The sequence below is a fragment of the Ornithodoros turicata genome, unplaced genomic scaffold, assembly GCF_037126465.1.
Source record: "Ornithodoros turicata isolate Travis unplaced genomic scaffold, ASM3712646v1 ctg00001143.1, whole genome shotgun sequence".
Taxonomy (NCBI): domain Eukaryota; kingdom Metazoa; phylum Arthropoda; class Arachnida; order Ixodida; family Argasidae; genus Ornithodoros; species Ornithodoros turicata.
In genome coordinates this window covers 114,134-135,629 of record NW_026999478.1, presented here as the reverse complement: position 1 = coordinate 135,629, position 21,496 = coordinate 114,134, and the positions used below count along the sequence as shown (strand labels likewise).

The following is a 21,496-nucleotide window of genomic DNA, read 5'->3' as shown; positions in this document are numbered from 1 at the left end:
CCCCGAATAAGGGAAGTCGTGCGAATTTTCGTATGCACAACAGAAAAAGCGCGATAAATAATATGACGATGGTTGACGTCGTCTGCTACGGTATATACGTCAAACTGTATGCTCCAAAGACAAAGCCGCAACGAATTACATACGAGTGATGCACAAAAGAACAAATTAGAAGTCGTTTGAGTTGTCTTTTCACGTTCTGCGTACTATTTAGGTGCAATTAGTTAGCGCAGATCTCTTCCAGTCATCGATATGTCTCCGGGACACACGCACTCGAAGTAAATTAACACAAGTTCCGTGATACCGGGAATTAAATTTTTCAAGATACGTGCCATAAAACGCAATTCTATTGTTCTTAGACGTATCATCATATTTTATCTCACTTTACACCACGGCGTACCATCATATTTCATCCTTTTTTTTAAAACTCATGCAATCGACACCACTCTTTCCTCCTTCCTTCAATGGCGGTAAGCAAGCATGTAAACATGATCGGTACAAACTTTAAAGCTTCTAGTACGCTTCTAGTAATGACAAAGTAGCTTCGAGTGTCACTTAGAAGTAGCCTTTACTGTTCACTTCGAGGCAAAAGCAACGTGGGTATCTGTCAATGGAGATGACATGGGAATCTTCACTGTTCACTGACTGACATGACGCGCGTAAATCTAAATCTGTGCTGCGCTGTGTGTTGTGTCGTCCTTTGTTTGTTTCCCGGCACTGTTTTTTAAAATCGCTTTTAAAGTGTAAATCTACATACTCCCTGTCATTGTTATTGATGTGATCTTTTGTTCAGCGCTTACATACTGCTCTAGGATCATCTGGGACGAACAACAATCGGGGATAAGCACCCGGAACAAAACAACCCCAGTGAACAGGACACAGACACCCATGCACAAGCAAGTGTGAAAAACGAGGCTTCATCTTCAGAAGTTCTACAGTGAGTTCTATCTAGCCGTGTGACATCGGCCTGCGGATATAATTAAATGTTGCAACGGGTGTTCTAATTTTTGAAAGCGAGTACTCAAAACTACAATGAAGCCTGAATACATGTACCCTTGAAAGGAAAGCTATCAGGACTGGTTTTCTTTGTGCGACTATAAACAAAAAGAACTGCATCAAGATTAAGGTGCACATGCTAACATGTCCTCTGGTCTCTGCATAAAAACATCCGTATAACTGACAGAAAAGATTCTCTAAAAAGAATTTGAAGAACTGTCCCCATAGGGCAAGGCATGTGGTATTGGTATCTCGGCCACATCACCTTCATGGAAGACTTTGACGACTCTCCTGTAGGTGTTTGCCAGGCTGTCTTCCCCAATAGCCACCGGTCTCAGTATTCTTGTACTCCTCATTAGTGCTACACAATCCAAGGTCCCTCTCCAAGCACACACGGTCGCAAGCTCATGAAAATATTTTTTCTAAAACTGCATTACAAGCTAAACTCTAGATGGAAGACATGACATGTGACCGTGGAATCAGCGGACGAGGTGGATAGCATCCGGTGGAATTTAACGGAATCTTTTCTGTTTCTGTTACTGCCTCTGTTTCAGTTTCCGTTACAAGTAGGGATGGGCCAACAGAATCCCTGAATCCTAGGCAGGGGTTCGGGAATGCGAATTCCAATTGCAATAAACGGCGAGTAGAATCTTTTGAATCCACCGACCGCGTTTGTTTTTTGTCTTCTTTTTCTTTTTTTTTTGCACGTCATGATTGTGCCGAAATCCTGATTGGCTGATGGCTGGTTTTCTCTTTCGTCTCTTTATGTTGCTTCAGACTGAAACAGTTTTAGAAAGAACTCTCGGAACTAACTAGGAAAGTTACTTTACAAGTTGTAAATTAACGTGGCTTGGCTTTTCGATTGCTTCCAGATTTACGGAAAGAATGCGGACTTGGGAGTTGATCTACTTATTTCCCGTAGTAAACGAAAAACGTGTTACATAAATTATATTTCGGAACGAGTATACAGATATATTTTTTCCCTGAAAACGAAACTATTATTCAGTTAGTTTTTCATTCAACAAAAATATCAAATTCTGCTTTGAAACATTCTACAGGGTGTTTATGTTTAGCCTTTACGGAATCTTCGTAACAAGATTGCGAGAGCAGTATAGATGGCGTCTTTGCAGCTGAGTTCTACGGCTAGGCAGACATACGGTCGAAGAAAGTGTGCAACTACCAGACGCCTAATTACCAAAAATTACAAATCCTGAAACACGGTGCGTTAAAATGTCCATCACCCGAATTTTGATACGCAAATGAGTCAAAACCGCCGCGACTCGGGACGCGGGTAGTAAAAAAGAGGATAGCAAAGGTTTGTGGAGTTTACGGTTCATCCGGTAACATTGGGGGTATCCTGGAAGAATTTGTGTATTTTACTGTATCTCGGGGTTGCCTTTCAACGAGCATCGTGCTTCTTACTTAACAAGAAACAATCTTTACAGGAGATTTAGACAAGAACCCCTCGATGGTGCTTCTTCTGTCTTGACTGGGAACCCATGCAGATACGGCTGACCCTTTGACACGCAGTGAGTTGTCACTTTAATTCATACACTGTTGAGCATTTTTGCTTTGGTTTGAGCTTACAGAAACCGTTTCTGTATTTGTCCCGCTTCTGGTCCCACTTTTCTCATTTTCCTAATTTACATGGGTCGAGGACAACAAACGATTTACTCCTCATGAAGGAAGAGGCAAGACATACTCGTGTCTTTGAGTCTTCACGTTCCATCCCCTCGGATTCACAACTCCAAGAAATGCAGCTCCCACTAGAGATGAGTGGTCAGCTCGTGAGAGTGAAGTCGGAACCACCTGATGTTGCATGCCTGCCAGAAGAGAGACAGATACAGCAACAGCGTCACAACGAGTCTCCATCAGCAGCTGATGCTTGTGGTAAAATCTTTCTAAACAATATACTTAAGGTGTGAATGTTTTATGGACGATCCTTGGCAGAACACGCTAATATGGTGTTTCGTACTCATGCGTGTACTGTTATCAATTACATTTCTTCGCCTAACAACTTCGAATTTCAAAATATCCAGTCTTAAAGTGATGAGGACGATATGTGTATGAATACGGGCACTCACCCTTGACCCTTGAGCCAGCTGAGCTGTGGACTAGGCTAATAGGCTTCGGTAAGATGGTGGAGAGAACGTGGCTATCCATTACATGTAGCAGGATTTAAAGTGGCGCCAATGTGAGTGGAAACCAGGAGACAGCGCTTCGAATCCGAATCTTTACGACTGCCTCACTTTTGTAGCGCAACCAGACTGCACACACGCTCATTTGACACGGTGGGCATAAGTAGGATAAGTAAGAGCCTTTATATGGAATTTCAGTTGAAGAAAAAAATCTGAAAGCCCCAGCACCTACTCTCTAACGAGCGACGAACCGTCACTGAGGAGCGCACGCACAACATCGTGCCGAAATGCTTCTTTCCACTCGACAAACAAATGTTCGGTGGACCACGTTCAGAAAAGGAAGGTAGGGAAAGTGTGCGCACACACAGAAAAAAAGGACAGACAGACAGAAATAAAGCTGGCCAGGACACACGACCAAAAAGATTTGCCAGCCGCCAAACCAGATGACATCGCCCCTCTATGTTGGCAACACTGAACACGGGCCATATACAGACAGACAACCTACGTCCGCTGTAGCAAGATACTCATGTACACTTCTTGCCCGGGCTAGCCCCAAGCACGATGAGCCCACCATTTTCCATGGCGGACGTAGAGCTGTTGGCTGTCCACCAATTAGGGACGGTGGATTTTAAAAGATTTATTTCTAAGGCGTTTATTCTTCAAGGTTTATTTTTCGGAGCCTGTTTGAACAGTGTGGCTTTTCTTATGCTTCGCATTTATGGGTGTATTTTGCAAGTTTGATCTTTAACAGATTTATTTTCGAATGTTTTGTTCTTACACGATGTACATCTTTCAACATCATCCCATTGGATAAGGCGCAGAGAGCCTGCAAGAAAAAAAAATCGCGTGTAAGCTGTGGCTAATACTCTAGGATTACGGTACATCCTGCATGTCCTTCTGTGAAGTGTTGTGGAACTGGTGGCAATGACCAGAAGCCTTGGTATGATCAATATGTTTTGCATTTCGTGCAGCAAAATATAAGGAAAACAGTCACAACTGCCATTTACGGTATTGTTGCTGCGGATAAAACCGATTTGTTCATTTTCTTTTTGCGCTTTCAGTGCTACAGCTGAAAAGAATTAATTTATAGTGTCGGGCCTATAATGGCATTTTCCGTGCCTAAATCAGGATTTTTACCCTAACACCAGCTTTCTCACCCCATATAGTCACTGTGTATTTCTAGTTTTGTCGACTGACAGTTTTGAATGCAGTGTGCACGGATAGGTTAAAACAGAGTGCGATTAGTTTCAAAAAGGGGATGGTGATAAACCGTCGCATGAGATTTGCAACATGGCTTACTTCTTCCGTTTTTTGTTTTGCAGCAGGAGTTACGACTGGGATGTGTCGCATTAAAGAAGAACCTCGAGAGGAATCTTCGAATGAACATCCAATCATAGAAGTCAAGACAGAGCCTTATAACGTTGTCATCTTGAAGGAAGAGGACCAGATGGGACACAACTCCGATTCAACATCGGAAGGTAAATACAAGATGTTCGAGGGAATTTATATACCCAGGCTCTCACACGGGCAGTCTTCAATAACCATTGAAACCCACAGCCATTCAACGTGTGTGTAGTGCTACCCACTGTAACCAGTCAACGATTGAGAGCCAGTTAGATGCGATGCTCTTTGGAAAGTTAATGCGTTGGTGGCGCTGCACATGGGGGGGGATCCCAATGGCCATTGGTTACAATGGTGATTGAAGACTGCCTATATGACAGGAATATTAGTCAACACCAAACCGCATGGCATCATACAGACAAAAAACAGGGATGCAACGGAAACTCCTTCAGTTTTCTGCTCGTCACGCACCGGCTGTGCACATTGATGTTTATGCTTATTATTATTACGTTGATTAATTATTACGATTACGATCTTTGAGATAACGGTACCTCCAATATTAAGATCAAATTTCTGGTTCCTGTCATCTCACCCGTTGGAGCACGTGTGAACGTGACATCAATATAACGATAGTCGTGAAACTGCCTGTCTGCATATGTCGATCAGAGTTCTCCCGATGGGTAGTAAAACCACTACCTACTAGATTATAACGATCATGTCATAATTGGCAACCCCTATGAGGAGCCCTTGAGTCCCTTGAGCCCAATCCGTTAGGGGCGCTATTCATCTGCACGCGAGATCTGCATCACGATTGGATGATGGAAATTTGAATTCTAAATATGCAGAAGCGTACGTACGACTACCGTAGCAGACGACAGCAATAGCTCCTATGAAAACACGTAGAATGATGATGATATTCAACCTCAGAATGAAACATCTGTGGAATATCCTCCGCTTGTACAGAAATACTGCGGTAAATTGAAGTACAAGGTATTGTATAAGTTGAGGAAGCAATAACTTTGACGATGAGTAGCGCCACCACTACCCTCCAATAATGTGGCATTGGGAAGGGGTGCCTCTGACATGGTCGTTGTAATCTAGTAGGTCGTGAGTAAAACGCATCTGCGCATGACCGCCTGATGTTAGATAGAGCTCGATAGAAGTAGAGGAGGATGCGTCCTCTCCACATTGTTCTATTCCCCTTACCCAAGCAGCACAATGTACTGAAAGTTGAGTGCAATAGGGGTGGCCGGTATGCGTCTTATCAATGTTCTTCAGTTTCATAAGTGTGTTCAAGGTCCTCCACCTACCCGTCCACCCCTATTGCACTCGATTTTCCGTACATTGTGCGGCTTGGGTAAGCTTTTCGTTTCGTTTCCTTTTTTTTTTTTTTTCTTGTTCGCTCTGTGCTACAACGGTGTCTGGTTCCCGGGTGTGTCTTACCGAGAAAACAAATGCGGATCGCCCTGAAGTTGCACGTGCTTGGAGGAGCTACAAAACTTGAGTTGGCAGACGGTTGCGTGTTGCCACCGAAACGCGTGTCAGCGGATTGTCCGCAGTTGAGCTGTGTACTTCTGGATGATGCAGTTCCGATGGTGAGAGTGATGATGTCTATGGCATTGGATGACGAGTAATGGACGAAGTCGTCAACCTCAAAGGATGCACGAGATGGAGAGCCTCACATTGAATCACTGCGTATGTTGTCCTTGGAGAAAAGCTTTCGGCTCAAAGCCGAGCTTTAGAGCTGGACAAAATGCTTTTGCACTCGTAACAAAGGCGCGCACGTTCTACTTTTTCGTTGACAGTGTTCTACCTGCACCGTTATTCTTTGTTGACGTGATCCGAACCGGCGATTTCGCACAAAGCTTGTTTTGGATGACAGCTCTGATGTACAGCAATCAGATTTTGTTTGCCAGTCAGTATCGTAATCAAATGGGGTAAACTTTTAAGCACGTGTTCTCCTGTGTGGAAAATTGGCAGAGTTAGCTGCGCAGACGTACACCCCATATGTTATGTTTCTAACTGCGAGAGGCATCCATGCATGTGACCGAAGGAATCAAGTGTGATACCCAAAACGCACCGATGCAGGATCCACATCGCGCGCATTCGTGCTTAGGCAGCAATTGTGATTGCCCTCAGGTGTGGACAAAGCGAGTCTCTGCGACAGAGGTCAACAACGCACACACTTGTCTACCGTTTGCAAACATGATTACACACACTTCGAGGAGGGTTGGTGCAGACTCAGAGGCTTTTTCCTTCCACCCTCTCCTTCTCGCTATTCACACTGCCGCTTCCGGGTTGGCAAGATGGCGGCGATGACACTAAGAAATCAACGCCGACGAACGCCGAAACAGATGAAATAGCATTTGTATTAAGGAGAAATTACTTCTTCAGAAATCAATGGATGTTTTTCGTTCATACGAGACACGTGAACGCTCTCAACTATCATCATAAGTTTGGCTTGGTTGAGTTTTGATAAATTAAAGTTTGATGCGAATCGAATGTGTGCTGCCATCTCGACAGAGTGTCGTGCACTAAAATACTTGCGAATTCGGGCTGGATACAAATCAACAGATAGTCCTGGGACTCTACAAAATGTGTCATTGACAAGGGTATAATACAAGGAGAACACACCAGTACTTCTGTTTTGACGATATTTTATGCCGTTTTCGAGCGCTGTGCGAACAAACGTTCTCTAATGTCTTGCGCAGAAGCGATTCCCCCTCAAGGTGAATTTCGTTCAAGTAGACATTCTGGATCAGTGTTTCCTTTTAATTTGAAACTTCAGCGGGTGGTGTGCAAAGTTTCCACTAGACGGCTGGAAATGAACATCACGATCACAAACGTCAAGTGCTGATGGTACGGCATGCTCAGCGGGATTGCACCGATCCAGATTGTGTGTGACACTGCGCTCTGGGTATAAAATGATTTGGACACCTTGTAATTCTGGAGATCAGCTTAAACTCTTAATGCTGTAGCTGAACGCACTATAACCGCTGTCACAAGGGCCGTCTTCAACGACCATCGAGATTGATAGCCATTGAGGATGCACTTAGGGCCGCCTAGCGTGTAATGTGTCAGCCTAACAGGGAACATTGGATCCAACGCTTGAGAAGTTGACGCGCCACCCGCTTGATGGCTCTACTTGCTCTTTCAATGGTCAATGGTCGTTGGTTTCAGTGGAGACTGCCCATGTGACACGGTAATAAGATTGGACTGATTAGATTAGACATAAATTTCGATAAAAGAATTGTATGCATTCATTTCGGTACGCCGATTGGTGCACCAAGTTCTCTTTTCTTATTTTTAACGTATCTTTGACCCGTGCGGAGCTCCCGGGCAATTGGAATATAGTCAAGGTTGTTCCAATTCCTAAAACAGGTTGCAAACTAAACATTGCAAATTACCACCTGATATCCCGTCTGAGCACACGTAGTAAGGCATTAGAACATATGGTATACAAGCATATTTCCAAATGTCTGGAAAGTAAGAATTTCCTCTCTGCCACTCAGCATGGCTTTCACCGTCGGCTTATGTCCATTGCCCCAAGCGCCGTAACACGCTATGCCAGAACGGATGCTTGTTACCAAGAATATTGAGCTCAACTTACAAAGAATCGTAGGCCGCAGGGCTTAAAATTTATCCTTGTTGCGTTCTTTTCATTGGCCCACACCCTTATCACGTTATTCTATTCTTTTACTGACCGTGCGGGAAAATACTGTCTGACTGTGCTTTCCAATCAACATTGACCTGTCACGTTCATTGACCTCAACTCCAAAATGCAGGGTATACTGCTGGACTGTCTGCATACTTTTGTGTCCACTGGCGCACCGTCCCCACTTTATGCCAGAACTGAAGTTTGTTACCGATAATAATGGGCCCAGCAGCAAAGTGCTTTTTCTTTGACCTTTTGTGGACGGTGGGAAAAATTAAGGAAAAACTTTATACACAAAAAACAAAAAGGAAGCTGATGTTCGGGCGTATGAAGCTATCTTTTGTACCCTGAGAGAGTCCATGATCAGACGGTTCCGCCATGTAGAATGTCTGTCCACAACAGAGAGTTGGCTCTTCAGCTACGAGCCTGCTGGGATACGAGAAGTGTTTGAATAATCAGCGTGTTTGCAACAGCGGCCGGCCCACCCAATGTGAGTGTACGTAGCCCTCGTTAACTGTAGAAATAATCTCTTACACGAAGCGCTGTCAAAAAAAGAAATGACAGCACTTGGACAAATTCTGTGTTACAACCAGGTTCATCTTAGAAAGCAACCATCTCTTTTTAACAGAAATGACATAAGAGAATTGTCGGCTTTTCTTGGACTACGCTATGCGTTACAAAGTAATTTGGTTAGTCAATAAAAATGAGATGTTGATTTGCCACCTGCATTTGTATTCTACTTATACCGCACCAAATGAGTCCCTCGTATTTCGATATGAGTAATTTCTGCTTAGCAATGTTAGAGTTAATGACGGTAACACAAAGGGGTCAAAAGATCCAAGCTAGGCGAACTCTCAGACGAGTCAAGAGATCCAACCGGGTCAAGAGATGCTCCGAGTCGAGAGATCAGTGGATCTCTTGACTCGATGGATCGATCTCTTCGTGTGGAATCGTAGAATACTAGAACCGACCTCCTTTGTTGTACACCATGCTGACCCCGGAATATGGGCCACAGGGATTGTGGCTTCCTCTGTGGTCTCCTTTGTCCCACAGATTAGTCGCGTCATACTGCCCACGCTTATCTGCGAGTTTAGCTTTCTTGCCCGAAAATTTTCAAAATGTTCCTAAAAGCGAGTCCTGCGGCTTATCTGCGGAGGGACCTATACACGTGAAATTACTGTAGATTAGACATAAATTTGAATAAAAAATTGTATGCATTGATTTCGGTATGCTGAGTTGAGCACCAAGTACCTTTTTCTCATTTTTAACGTATCTTTGACTTGTGGTGGAGTTCCCAGATGCTTAGAAGATAGCCAAGGTTGTTCCAATTCCTAAAATGGGTTGCAAACTAAACATTGCAAATTACCATCTGATATCCCGGGCACATGTACCGAGCACATGTAGTGAGGTATTAGAACATATCGTATATATAAGCGTATTTCCAAATATCTGGCAAGTAAGAATTTCTCCTCTACCAGTCAACATGGCTTTCGCCACGGTCTATAAGCACAGTGAACACAACTCGTGATCTTGCTAAAGTGCAGGACTGACTGCTTTAAATACACGTTCTTTCCTCGAACCGTCGAAGAATGGAATTCTCTGTCATATGCTCGGGTCTCACACCACAGTGTCACGGCATTTGTGAAAGGCCTAAACGTGTTTTTTTTTTGTTTATTTTGTTTCCATTTCCATCTAACAAAAGATGGCGGTGGCCCTGGAAAAAAAGCTACAACAAAGTAGCTTGAGGGCATCTGGGGGCCGCACTGACACTAGGCAGCAATGTGCAGAAATACAGTACACAGTACACAAGTATGCAGTACACAGTAAAGATAAATAATGCACAAGAATCAAACACACATTAGCCTATACTACATATTCTCATAAACATAAACTTTATGTAGTAAGTACAAATATGGCACAAGAGAATAGTGAAAAGGAAGATTATAAAATAAAAGCACTCAGTGCAGCTCAGTAAGTAAAAAAAAAAGCATGTAAAATTTACGGCAGTACCCATACACTTTCTGTAGCATGTAGAAACAGAAGAACAGTGAAAAGAAAAAAATGATAAAACAGAAGTACTCAATACAGGTCACTGAGTAAAAGAATCGCACAATCGCAAATCGCACAAAATTTGCTACAACTTTTTGAATTAAATTTAATCAATTAATTAATTTAAAATACTATGACATCGTAACTGTTTATGCTTGCATGTTTTCAACCCAACTACATGATGCAATATAGTATGTGCCTCGTAAATTATTTTGGACTTTCTCTGCCCCTCCTACTTGGACCCTCTTAGGGATTGTAGTAGCATTTCACAAGTAAAAATAAAATTTAGTGCTCCGTATGTGGGATATAAGCAACCGTTAAGGTCTTATTTTCTCGAACATTGGGGGCACCAAAAAAACATGAAAAAGTGTTGCTCGTCCTCGTGGCCTGTGGATGACGTTGCTGCGTTTTCTTTGCCCGGTATTGGAAGTGTCGAAGTGGAAGAGTCCATCTATCTTCATGATTGGCACAATGAATGAGAACAACTCGGGTGGCATGGTAAGAGCTTAAAGTGGGACTCTGCAACAAAATTTACCACAACGATTGTTACACAGCAGTAACCCTTGCAGTGTCAGGAACATACATACGAAATATCGCATTCCCAAAGTGTGCAGATTTTATTCCAACGAATTATTATGAAGTGAGCGCTTCGCCTCTGTGAAGCAAGAGGGCGCTGAAAGCAACTCTGCCGACGTCATCCTGCATGGAAGAATGCAAGCTTCGTAGGAGACGACAATGCCGGGTGTCGCCACAGTATCTTCCTCCGGGCGAACCGCTGTGTCCTTTGCATGTTGGTTTGGTTTGGTATTGTCATCATGTACGAATTAATTACCCTCACAAAATGAATGCGAATGTTGTATTCGGTATCCAGTGAGCGGTTCGTGTTCGATATGATGCTCACCTATTTTTTTTTTTTTTTATCCTTCTGAAGTCTCCCTTTAAGGACAGAACACATTTTGGTCTGTTAGCATTCTCGTAGGAGCCCGAGATTATTCGTGCTTGTAGTGGAGGTAGTGTCTCTCTGCATGAGTCCCTGACTGCTGATGATCGAACGTCCCTGCCTCATTCTCGAAGTTGGACCCCTTAATCGCTCTGGACGAGCGTCACTTGTCTTCAGAAAAACAGCTTTCGTTTGATTGCTTTAAAAAATTGTGACTCATCCACGCGACGTTCTGGTTCTGCAAGGGTGTAGGGGGCAGCACTATATGTATTGGAGTGAGCTTCATGTCGCAGTTTGAAGCGAAAAACGTGAGGTGACAGCGCAAGTTTTTAAACAGCTCTAAACAGCTTTTAAAGCTCTAATGCATCGCGTTTGTCACAAAAACAAAGTTACCAGGAGATTTGTGAGCGGGCGTTGACACCAGCGATATGTGTCCGGGCAGCAGAGACGAAAGTGGTGACGTCTGAGCTCTTTGAGCAAAGAGGACGATGACAGTGTGGCTGGTTTAGCAAGCAGCGATCACTCGCGTTCTGTCTACAAAAATGACCCGCCGTCTGCTCCTCGTGGGTCCCCATTCATTCTCAGGGGCATTCAGGAAGCATTTTGATATTTTGGGTATTGATGAATTTACCAAATACTTTGAGCTTCCTACATTTGTGTATTCTCTGTCACCTTTCTGCAGAATGTAACATCTTCGCCATCTCTTTACATAGAACAGAAATTTATGCGCCAGCCTCTATGGAATGCCACGTACTGCGAAGAAAAAAAAATCAATTCAGTGAACAAAATTAGGTATTCTTCCAAACGTTCGAGGGGTTAACTTTTTAATCGGGATTTCCTCTACAAGCGACAGGGCTGGCTGAGTGGGCCATCCTTGTTGCAAGCCGTACTTAAAGTCGAACAGATCCTGAAATACGCATGTGCGTAAAAATAAGCATCCTCGAATTTTGATATGCAAATGAGCCGAAGTCACGGTGAGTGTGGTGAAAAAGAGAGCTTACGTTCCGCATGCACACCAGTAACGAAATATCAACTTTTTTTTTCAGTCTACTCTAAAGGGCTGAGCTAGTACATCTTTAGCCAGTTTTGGCTGGAATGGCTCAACTGTGTCAAATTAGCATAATGGCTCGGAAGCCCTTCCTGCACGTTCACAGTCACAAGACGGTGGAGATAAGCCGTACATATTTAAGCATAGTTATATGACACTGATACAAAAATTAACAAAAATGCTCATACGGGAAAGGAAAAACAACACGCTGTGACTGTCTCAGATTAAGCTCAGGTGGTTCAGTCCGAAAGTCCTACTCTTCATTTCTTGGCAAATGCTGGAGCATGGTGCGAGCTGCGTTGAGCTTGTGGCCTCAATCGTGCACAATGGGGATTATTTGTGGAGATGGAATGCAAACGGCATGACAGGGCTTTGTGAATGTGGCACCACCTATTTTTTCAAAAGTCCGGAGTCAGAAATGCTTCTCGTAATGTCCGATTTGTGAAATTTCAGATGCAAGCGACAGCACTGATACGCTCCATATTAAGGACAAGCCCAGACGCACTTGTGAACAAGAATACTCAGGTTACCTTTCTTCATATGCACAGTTCAAGATCAGCACAACAACGGTTGAACTGCAGCTCGACAGCACTGCACTAGTCGCTACGAACGATCGACACGCTGAGCAACATAGGGACCAAAGCAAGCCGTGTGCACTTGCATCCATGTCGAAAGCCAGCCTCGAATGCCACAGGTTTGCAGACTGTCACAACGAGTCTGAAAAGTGTTCCACTACTCCTCCATCGGATGTTCAGATGGGAGGGATGGGTTCTGGGTGCAACACTTGTCCCTCTGCATTCTCGTGGTCTGCAGGAGACGAGAACCACATGGCTTCAGAGTTCAGCATGAGCCGGAACCTACAGCAGCACAAGAGGCCATATTCATGCAAGAAGCCATACAAGTGCGATGTCTGCCCTGCGGAGTTCACAAGGAATGCTCACCTGGAGCAGCACAAGCGGACACACACAGGCGATAAGCCATACAAGTGCAGTGTCTGCCCTGCTGAGTTCAGCCAGCGCGGGAACCTACAGCGTCACCAGTGCACACACACGGGCGAGAAGCCATACATGTGCAATGTCTGCCATGCAGAGTTCATCCTGATTGGGCACCTACAGCAGCACAAGCGGAGACACACGGGTGAGAAGCCATACGAGTGTGATGTCTGCCCTGCAGTGTTCAGCCACAGCGGGAGCCTACAGCAGCACAAGCGGACACACACTGGCGAGAAGCCATACAAATGCGATGTTTGCCACACGAAGTTCAGCCAGAGCGGGAGCCTACAGAAGCACATGCGGACGCACACGGGCGAGAAGCCATACAAGTGCGATGTCTGCCATGCAGAGTTCAGCCAGAGCGGTAACCTACAGCAGCACATGCTGACGCACACAGGCGAGAAGCCATACAAGTGCGATGTCTGCCATGCAGAGTTCAGCCAGAGCGGTAACCTACAGCAGCACAAGCGGACACACACGGGCGTGAAGCCATACAAGTGCGATATCTGCCCTGCGGAGTGCAGCAGGGGCGCGGACCTACAGAAGCACATGCGGACACATACTGGAGAGAAGCCATACAAGTGCGTTCTCTGTCCTGCAATGTTCAGACAGCGCTCAACCTTGTCACGTCACAAGCGGACACACACGGGCGAGAAGCCATACAAGTGCGATGTCTGCCACGCAGAGCTCAGCCTGAGAGGGACCCTCCAGCAGCACAAGCGGACACACACGGGTGATAAGCCATACAAGTGCGATGTCTGCCACGCAGAGCTCAGCCTGAGAGGGACCCTCCAGCAGCACAAGCGGACACACACGGGTGATAAGCCATACAAGTGCGATGTCTGCCACGCAGAGTTCAGCCTGAGAGGGACCCTCGAGCAGCACAAGCGGACACACACGGGTGATAAGCCATACAAGTGCGATGTCTGCCACGGAGAGTTCAGCCTGAGAGGGAACCTACAGGAGCACATGCGGACACATACGAGCGAGAAGCCATACAAGTGTGATCTCTGTCCTGCAATGTACAGACAGCGCGGAGCCTTGTCACGTCACAAGCGGACACACACGGGTGAGGAGCCATAAAATTGCAACCTCTGTTGTGCAGTGTTCATCCACAGCAGAAACTTGCGGTGCGATACAAGTGCCGTCTCTGTCCTTCAGAATATCACAAGCAGGCACCCTGGAATGAGAAGCCATAAAAGAACATTCTCTGTTCTGCAGACCTGAGGCACAGCACAAACCTGCAGTGTAACAAGAAGACCTACGTGGGTGTGAAGCCATACAAATGCAACTTCTCTACTGCAGAGTTCATGTGGAGCAGGAACACACAGAGTTAGAGAAGAATTTGCTATAGCTAGTTCAGTCAGAGCACAAAACCTGTGGCTTAACATGCAGCCAAGACACACTTGTGACGGCAACCATGCAAGTGCGCAGGGACCAAGTACACTTGAAAAAGTGCCAGTGCAGTGCTGTTGTGTGTCCTGAACCCAGAGACCTGAAGAAGCACATGCTAATGCACAGAGAGGTGAAGGCTATACGGATGCAATCTGTCTCCCTCGGTATTTTACTTGTGTTCGACATTCTGAAACTCGCACGCATGAACAGACCGAGGGCAAAAAGAGTTGAGTTGGGTGGTGACACATGTGAAACGTAAGAAAAAAGAAGAGTGCAGAGAAACAGACAGACTGTGAAGGAACACCCATACAGTGGCCCTCATCTGCTAACCAAGGCTTACTTCCATGAACGACATGCATTGCATTGTTTCCTGTTTGCCTCTTTATTCCTTTTTCTCCTTCTTCCTCTTCATTATTATGATGAATGCTTCTTTTATGCCTTATATCTCTTCAACTGATAATATGAACAAATAAATCAACCCAAAGAAATGAAAGAGCAATATTTCGGCAAGACAACTTGTAAGAGGAATCCTGAAATCACGTTTTGTTTGACGAGCATCTATACTGTACAATGCGTTACAGTTTGTAACAATTTGCGGTTGACATCTCAGGAGGAATCGCCGAGAGACAATCGAGTGTGGTTTGAGAGATTAAACACTGTGACATCAGTCTCGAGAACATTTTTTGTGCTGAGAGGGTTGACTGGACACTGGAACTACTAGAACTAGAACTAGGACAACTACTACGATACAAACCTGATTTTACTGGATTCTTTTCTAATTGAGAGTGTAATAGGTATTAGGGTAGGGTAGGGTTAGAGGATAAATAGGGTCGAAAAATTCACACACTAAAAACGATGGAAATAGGCGGGCATCTTTTTATGTACTGGTAATTTCCCTGACAGTGTGCAAATAGCCGAGGTTATTGTGATTTACAAAACCGGTGACAGGAACTGTCCATCTACTTACTGTCCCATCTCAGTGTTACCAGTCCTTTTCCAAGGGGTCTGAACTCGTAATTTATAAATGACTCGACGATTATTTTAAAAAATGTGACCTTCTCTCTGAAAAGCCGTTCTGTTTTTGACAACATAGATCAACTGAGCTTGCTCTCCTTGTACAAAAAATGGTCATTGTTAAAAACATTGAAAGTTGGCTGCTGACCTTGGACGTGTTCATTAATTTCAGCAATGCCTTTGATTCTACATCGCACAGTTCTGGAAATCTTGTTCGGGGGAACTACCCTGAAAAATTGGGTTAAACCCAAAAACGAAGAGCCCTGAGCACACAGTATGCACAAGTACAGCTTTGAGCTATTGAAGCAATAGTATGAAGGTTTACTAAAAACTGCACAGCAGAGTTCAGACATCACTGACTCGAGAAAAATAAGCGTAGCCTAATTGTATGACAACAAAACAGAAATAACAAAAATATTCGTACAAGAAAAGAAACGAAACATAATGATGTGACTGTCCCAAATTGAGTAAGAGCAGTCCGTCTGAAAGTCCTACACTTTACCTCTCGGGAAAATACTGGAGGGTTGTGCGCGCTGCTTTGAGCTTGTGGCCTAGGTCGTGCACAATGGGGATTATTTGTGGAGTTGGAACGCGGACAGTGTAACAAGGCATTGCGAATGTGGTGCCACCTAGTTTTCAAAGATCAAGAATCAGAGATGCGCCTGGACTGGCATGCCCTCATAATGTCCGTTTTATGAAATTACAGGCGCAGGAGAGAGTACTGACACGCTCCATATTAAGGACAAGCCCAGAGGCACTTGTGAACAAGAATACTCAGGTTGCAGTTCTTCATATGCACAGTTCAAGATCAGCACAACAATAGTAGAACTGCAGCCCGACAGCACTGCACTATTCACTATGAATGACCAACTAACTGAGCGACATCGAAACCAGAGCAAGCCGTGTGCACTTGCATCCACGTCGAAAACCAGTCTCGAATGCCACATGTTTTCACACTGTCACAATGAGTCTGAAAAGTGTTCCACTCCTCCAACGAATATTCAGATGGGAGAGAAGGGTTCTGGGTGTAACATCTATCCCGCTGCATTCTCGTGGTATGGAAGTGACAAGAACCATGTGGTGAAGCATACTGACAAGAGGCCACACAAGAGTGATGTCTGTCCTGCAGAGTTCAGCCTGAGCGGGAACATACAGCAGCACAAGCGGACAGATTCATGCAAGAAGCCACACAAGTGTGATGAGTGCCCTGCACAGTTCAGCCGGAGTGCTCATCTGCAGCAGCACAAGAGGATACACACAGGCGATAAGCCATACAAGTGCGATGTCTGCCATGCAGAGTTCAGCCTGAGAGGGAACCTACAGCAGCACAAGCGGACACACACGGGTGAGAAGCCATACAAGTGCCATGTCTGCCACACAGAGTTCAGCCTGAGAGGGAACCTACAGCAGCACAAGCGGACACACACGGGTGAGAAGCCATACAAGTGCGATTCCTGCAACGCAGTGTTCAGCCAGAGCGGGCATCTACAGCAGCACATCTCTAGAACGTTTTTATTTTATTTTGTTCCGAGAGGGTTGACTTGGACACTGAAACTACTAGAACTACAACTAGGACAACTACTGCTCTACAAATTTGACGATACTGGAGTCCTCTCCAGTTGAGAGTGATAATAGGGTAATAGGATAGGGAAGGTAATAGGATAAATAGGGTCCAGAAATTGAGGCACTAAAAACGATGGGACTAGCCAGCCACCTGTTTACGTACTGGCAAGAACGTGCAAGTATCCAAGGTTATTGTGATTTACAAAAGCAGTGACAGAAACTGTCCATCTAATTACCGCCCCATTTCAGTGTTACCGGTCTTTTCCGATCGTTTTGAATCCGTGATTTATAGATGACTTGCCTCTTATTTTAATAAACAAGACCTTCTCTCCATCGTTAATTTCTTAGGCAATTTCAGGCATTGTATGTATTTGTCCTTTCTTTGTTGTTCCAGCCTCAGAACGTCAGTTCTCTCATGTTCAACTGTTGCCGCTTGCGTCGATCCCGTCGTATGAATATGTGTATGAGTGAGCAAAAATGAAAGAGTGAGAAGAGGATGAGGGAGAGAGAGTGGCTGATTTTTCCCTTCAGATGACGCGCCCGTGGAAGTCGCTGGGGAGGCGTGTTAGCTTAGCTCAACTGGTAGAGCCCTGGACCGGTAATCCAGAAGATGTGGGTTCGACTCCTACAGCTGGCTAACCTTTTCAGTGAGTTTCATCTATCATGGTCTATGGACTTCTGTTCTTTATCGTTTCTGAGCCGATTCGCTCCCCCCCCCCCCCCCCTGCGCTGAATGTGTCACGATAACCCGGTAGTTGGAACCCTCAGTTTGAGAGACAGTGGCCTACACCGTATCTCCGTGGCAGTCGTGTTGCCAGACGACGTGGACGACATCACGTGAGCCGCGTTGTGGCACACTGAGTGACTACAGTCATGGCGGAGCGGGAAGGGGCGTCCGCTCGTTGACGATAGTAAAGGGCATGCGTAAGAATATGAAGCTGCCTGTTCGAATCCAACTACCGGTGGGCTATGCCACAATTTTCCGCCGAATGTCGGCGCACTTCTCCCTGAAATCATCCCAGTGCCCACATCAAACCTCTGTGCCCCACTCTCTTGTGCTGTCCCCGGTGCATCTGCGAACATTTGTACGCCGCTCGCACCAACATCTCCTAGATAGCAGAAGGCCTGCGTACTCCTATGTCACACGAAGAAGCGTGCTGGTACAATTCTGTTAACACTGCCGTGACATCAATGAAAGAGCGAACGAGAGAAAACAGCAGCAGCTCGAAAAGCTCACGCACGTCTTCTGCTATGTGTTGCTCACACCCAATGTTCCTCCGTAGCCCTTATACGTAATCATCATTCAGACTCGCACGTCGGACACCCCTTACAAGAACCACGCTCTAAGTTGTGATGTTCAAGACCTGTAACGCGAATCCAGACACTATAAAGGAATCGGCTGCTTGGCTTATAATATTTTTGGAGCCGTTATCGTAAAGCCATTCCGATCTGCAGGATCTCCTCTAATAATTCGAAATCTCCCCATTCACCCCTCGTTAGGATAAAGAAACGAAGGAAGGGGTGATAGGGCGTCGCGATAATCAAAAGACCCCTTTCCACTTACGCTAGGCTTCACCAAGTCCAGAAGGTGAATTAATGAATGGCTAGCACGTTTTTCGAAAAGATACTTATACACGAAAAGAAAGGAAACAGGAAGGCCATGACTCTCCTGAATGGGGCTCAGGGCATGTGTTTGAAGGACCGGCACTTGACCTTTCAGCAAATAAGAGAGGGGGAGCCACTTTAACCTTGCAGCTTCAATCGCGCAGAATGGAGATGATTTGCGGAGCCTGACGAGGACAGCGTGAAAAGGCACAGCGAAAGTGGTGCCATCTGTTTTTTTTTTTTTTTTAATTGTGAACTAGAGATGCGGTTGGACTGGTTCGCCCTCTGAATGTTCGATTTTTGAAATTTCAGGAGCAAGAGAAAGCACCGGTACGCTCCATATTAAGGACAAGCCCAGAGGCACTCGTGATCAAGTATCTCCAGGTTGCACTTTCTCCAATGCGCGGTTCGAGATCAGCAGAGCAACAGTTGAAGCTCGATTAAACAACACTGCAGTAGTCACTATGGAAGATCCAGCCACGGAACGACCTCCAGAAAAGAGCAAGTCATGTGGACTTGCGTGCACGTCCAAAGCCAGACTTCAACACCACATGTTTGCACACTGTCTCAATGAGTCTGAAAAGTGTCCTGCTACTCCTCCACCAAATGTTCAGATGGGAGAGGAGGGTTTCGGGTGCGACGTGTGTCCCTCTGCATTCTCACAGTCTGTCAGCCACGAGAACCACGCCACGTTTCGAAGCGTACTGATGAGAAGACATACATGTGCGGTCTCTGTCCTGCAGAGTTCATCCAGGGCACGCACCTGCAGCGCCACAAGATGATGCACACTGGCGAGAATCCATGGAAGTGCGATCTCTGTCCTGCACAGTTCAACCGGAATGCGCATCTACGGCTTCACAAGCGGACACACAATGGGGAGAAGCCATACAAGTGTGACGTCTGCCCTGCAAAGTTCCGCCGGAGCAGTGACATGCAGCGCCATAAGAGGACACGCACCGGTGAGAAGCCATACAAGTGCGATGTCTGTCCTGCAAAGTTCAGCCGGAGCAGGTACCTACGGGACCACATACGGACACACACTTGAGAGAAACCATACAAGTGCCATGACTACCCTGCGCAGTTCAGACAGAGCAAGCACCTACAGCATCACAAGCGGACACACATGGGGGAGCAGCCATAAAAGTGGGACCTCTGTCCCGCAGAATTCAGCCACAGCGTGGGACGAGAAGTCATACAGGAGCACTCTCTGTCTTGCAAACTCGAGGCACATCACGAACCTGCAGCTTTATAGGCGGACGTCCATGGGCGTGAAGCCACAGAAATGCAACCTCTGTCCTGCTGGGTTCAGCCACAGTACAAACACACACTATCCAGAGAACAAGCTGCCAGCAGAGCGTCAGTTTCCTCAGCGAGAGCGTGAACCTCAAGCCTGACAAGTGGCCATGAGGCACTTGGGGTAGAAACCATGCATTTATGCAAGAAAGCAGCCGTCCCAGTGTCAATTCCGTTGTCCTCTACCCGGACACCGGAACAAGTACATCCTAGTGCACACAGGGGCAATGGTGTATGACACCACATTTGATTTCTGTTCAATATTTTGAAACTCGCACACATGAACAGACTGAGTGAGTTTTAAAAAAAGTTGGATTGAAGCTGGATTGGGTAGTGATGCATGTCAGAAGTTCAACCCAAAGGAAACCCAGTGCCTGTGGAATGACATCTATTGAGCGATCACTGTGAGGCAGTTGTGTGTTGTATGAGAGACTAAATGTGATTGTGATGTTTGTTACACGAGACAGCGTTAGCTTTATTAATGAATAAATGTTCTCGTGACTGACGCTTCAGGTACAGTTGAGAAACGTTCGTTACGGCAGTTACAACTAGTCCCGCCTTGCGAGGAGAAGGGGTTTTTTGAGAAAGGGTGCAATGATACAGCCGCCGATGGGGCTGTCCGACGTTCTATCGCTGGTGTCCCCAGTCTCGGGGGAACGCTTTTTATGCGAGGGAGTGACTGGACACTACAACTACTCCTCTGCTACTTGACGTTATTGGATTATCCTCAAATCTGCATGTGCAGTGATTGGCCTTGCGTGTGTCGCGTGGTGAAGCTGTATCCGGAGTGTCCTCAATAATGACTCCTCAGTTGTATAATTCGTATTTGCTAATATTTTCAGCTCAAAGTAATACATTTACTCGAAATAAATTGAAACCTGTTTACCTGTGTCGCCTCTGTTAGGGATGCACTCGCACATGACGACGCAGGAAGGAGTTGACAGTGTGTCGCAGTCTCAGTGGTTTACCCAGAATTCCAAGCGTGAGAGGGTGTTGGAAAAAATAGGGGATGTGTCATTATTATAGTTACGTTATTGAATCATATCATATCACTGACATGTATCTAAACCAGAATCGTAAGGGCACCCCCTGTAGGGGATACACAGGTCAAAAAGTTAGGGGGTGTCACTGAACATTGGGGGGGGGGAGTTAGGGGGTGTAGGGAGTCTGGATAAATTACTGTTTCTTGTACTATCCAAAGACATCTTCTCCGGCGATAGCATAGTGGGTTGGAAACTACCGCGGCTCTAGAAGTGAAGCTTTTGGTTTGATCAAACTTTCACAACATCCCATATTAGATCCCATATTAGTGTTACCAAAGAGGAGGACGAAGACAACAGCGAAACGTAGAGGCGTCATTGTGTCCACGAAGAGATCGTTGAAACTTTCCTGGAGAAAGAGAATAAAAGAGCTTGTTTGTTTGAAGTCCTCAGAAACAGTTTTGGTAGAAACCTCACTTCCTCCGATATA

At 45.6% G+C, this 21,496-nt stretch overlaps 2 protein-coding genes across 8 annotated transcripts; both read left to right on the top strand.

The window, feature by feature from the left end:
- The first annotated feature begins 380 nt into the window (after nucleotides 1–380).
- On the top strand, nucleotides 381–15,039 carry LOC135376532 (zinc finger protein 883-like). 7 transcript variants are annotated; one of them, XM_064609062.1, is made up of 7 exons: nucleotides 381–467; nucleotides 810–934; nucleotides 1,548–1,632; nucleotides 2,439–2,524; nucleotides 2,647–2,883; nucleotides 4,454–4,609; nucleotides 12,618–15,039. In XM_064609062.1, exons 5-7 carry the CDS (start codon nucleotides 2,673–2,675, stop codon nucleotides 14,237–14,239), a joined length of 1,989 nt encoding a protein of 662 aa, XP_064465132.1. In that variant the 5' UTR covers nucleotides 381–467; nucleotides 810–934; nucleotides 1,548–1,632; nucleotides 2,439–2,524; nucleotides 2,647–2,672; the 3' UTR covers nucleotides 14,240–15,039. The 7 variants fall into 7 exon arrangements, with proteins under 7 accessions (XP_064465132.1, XP_064465131.1, XP_064465130.1 ...); XM_064609061.1 differs by having other exon boundaries at nucleotides 467–492; XM_064609060.1 differs by lacking the exon at nucleotides 381–467 and adding an exon at nucleotides 502–593.
- Nucleotides 14,577–20,127, top strand: LOC135376542 (zinc finger protein ZFP2-like). Its single transcript, XM_064609076.1, has 5 exons — nucleotides 14,577–14,715; nucleotides 16,272–16,994; nucleotides 19,046–19,360; nucleotides 19,477–19,744; nucleotides 19,815–20,127. The coding sequence occupies exons 1-5, from the start codon at nucleotides 14,577–14,579 to the stop codon at nucleotides 20,125–20,127; spliced, it is 1,758 nt and encodes a 585-aa protein (XP_064465146.1).
- The last annotated feature ends 1,369 nt before the right edge of the window (nucleotides 20,128–21,496 follow it).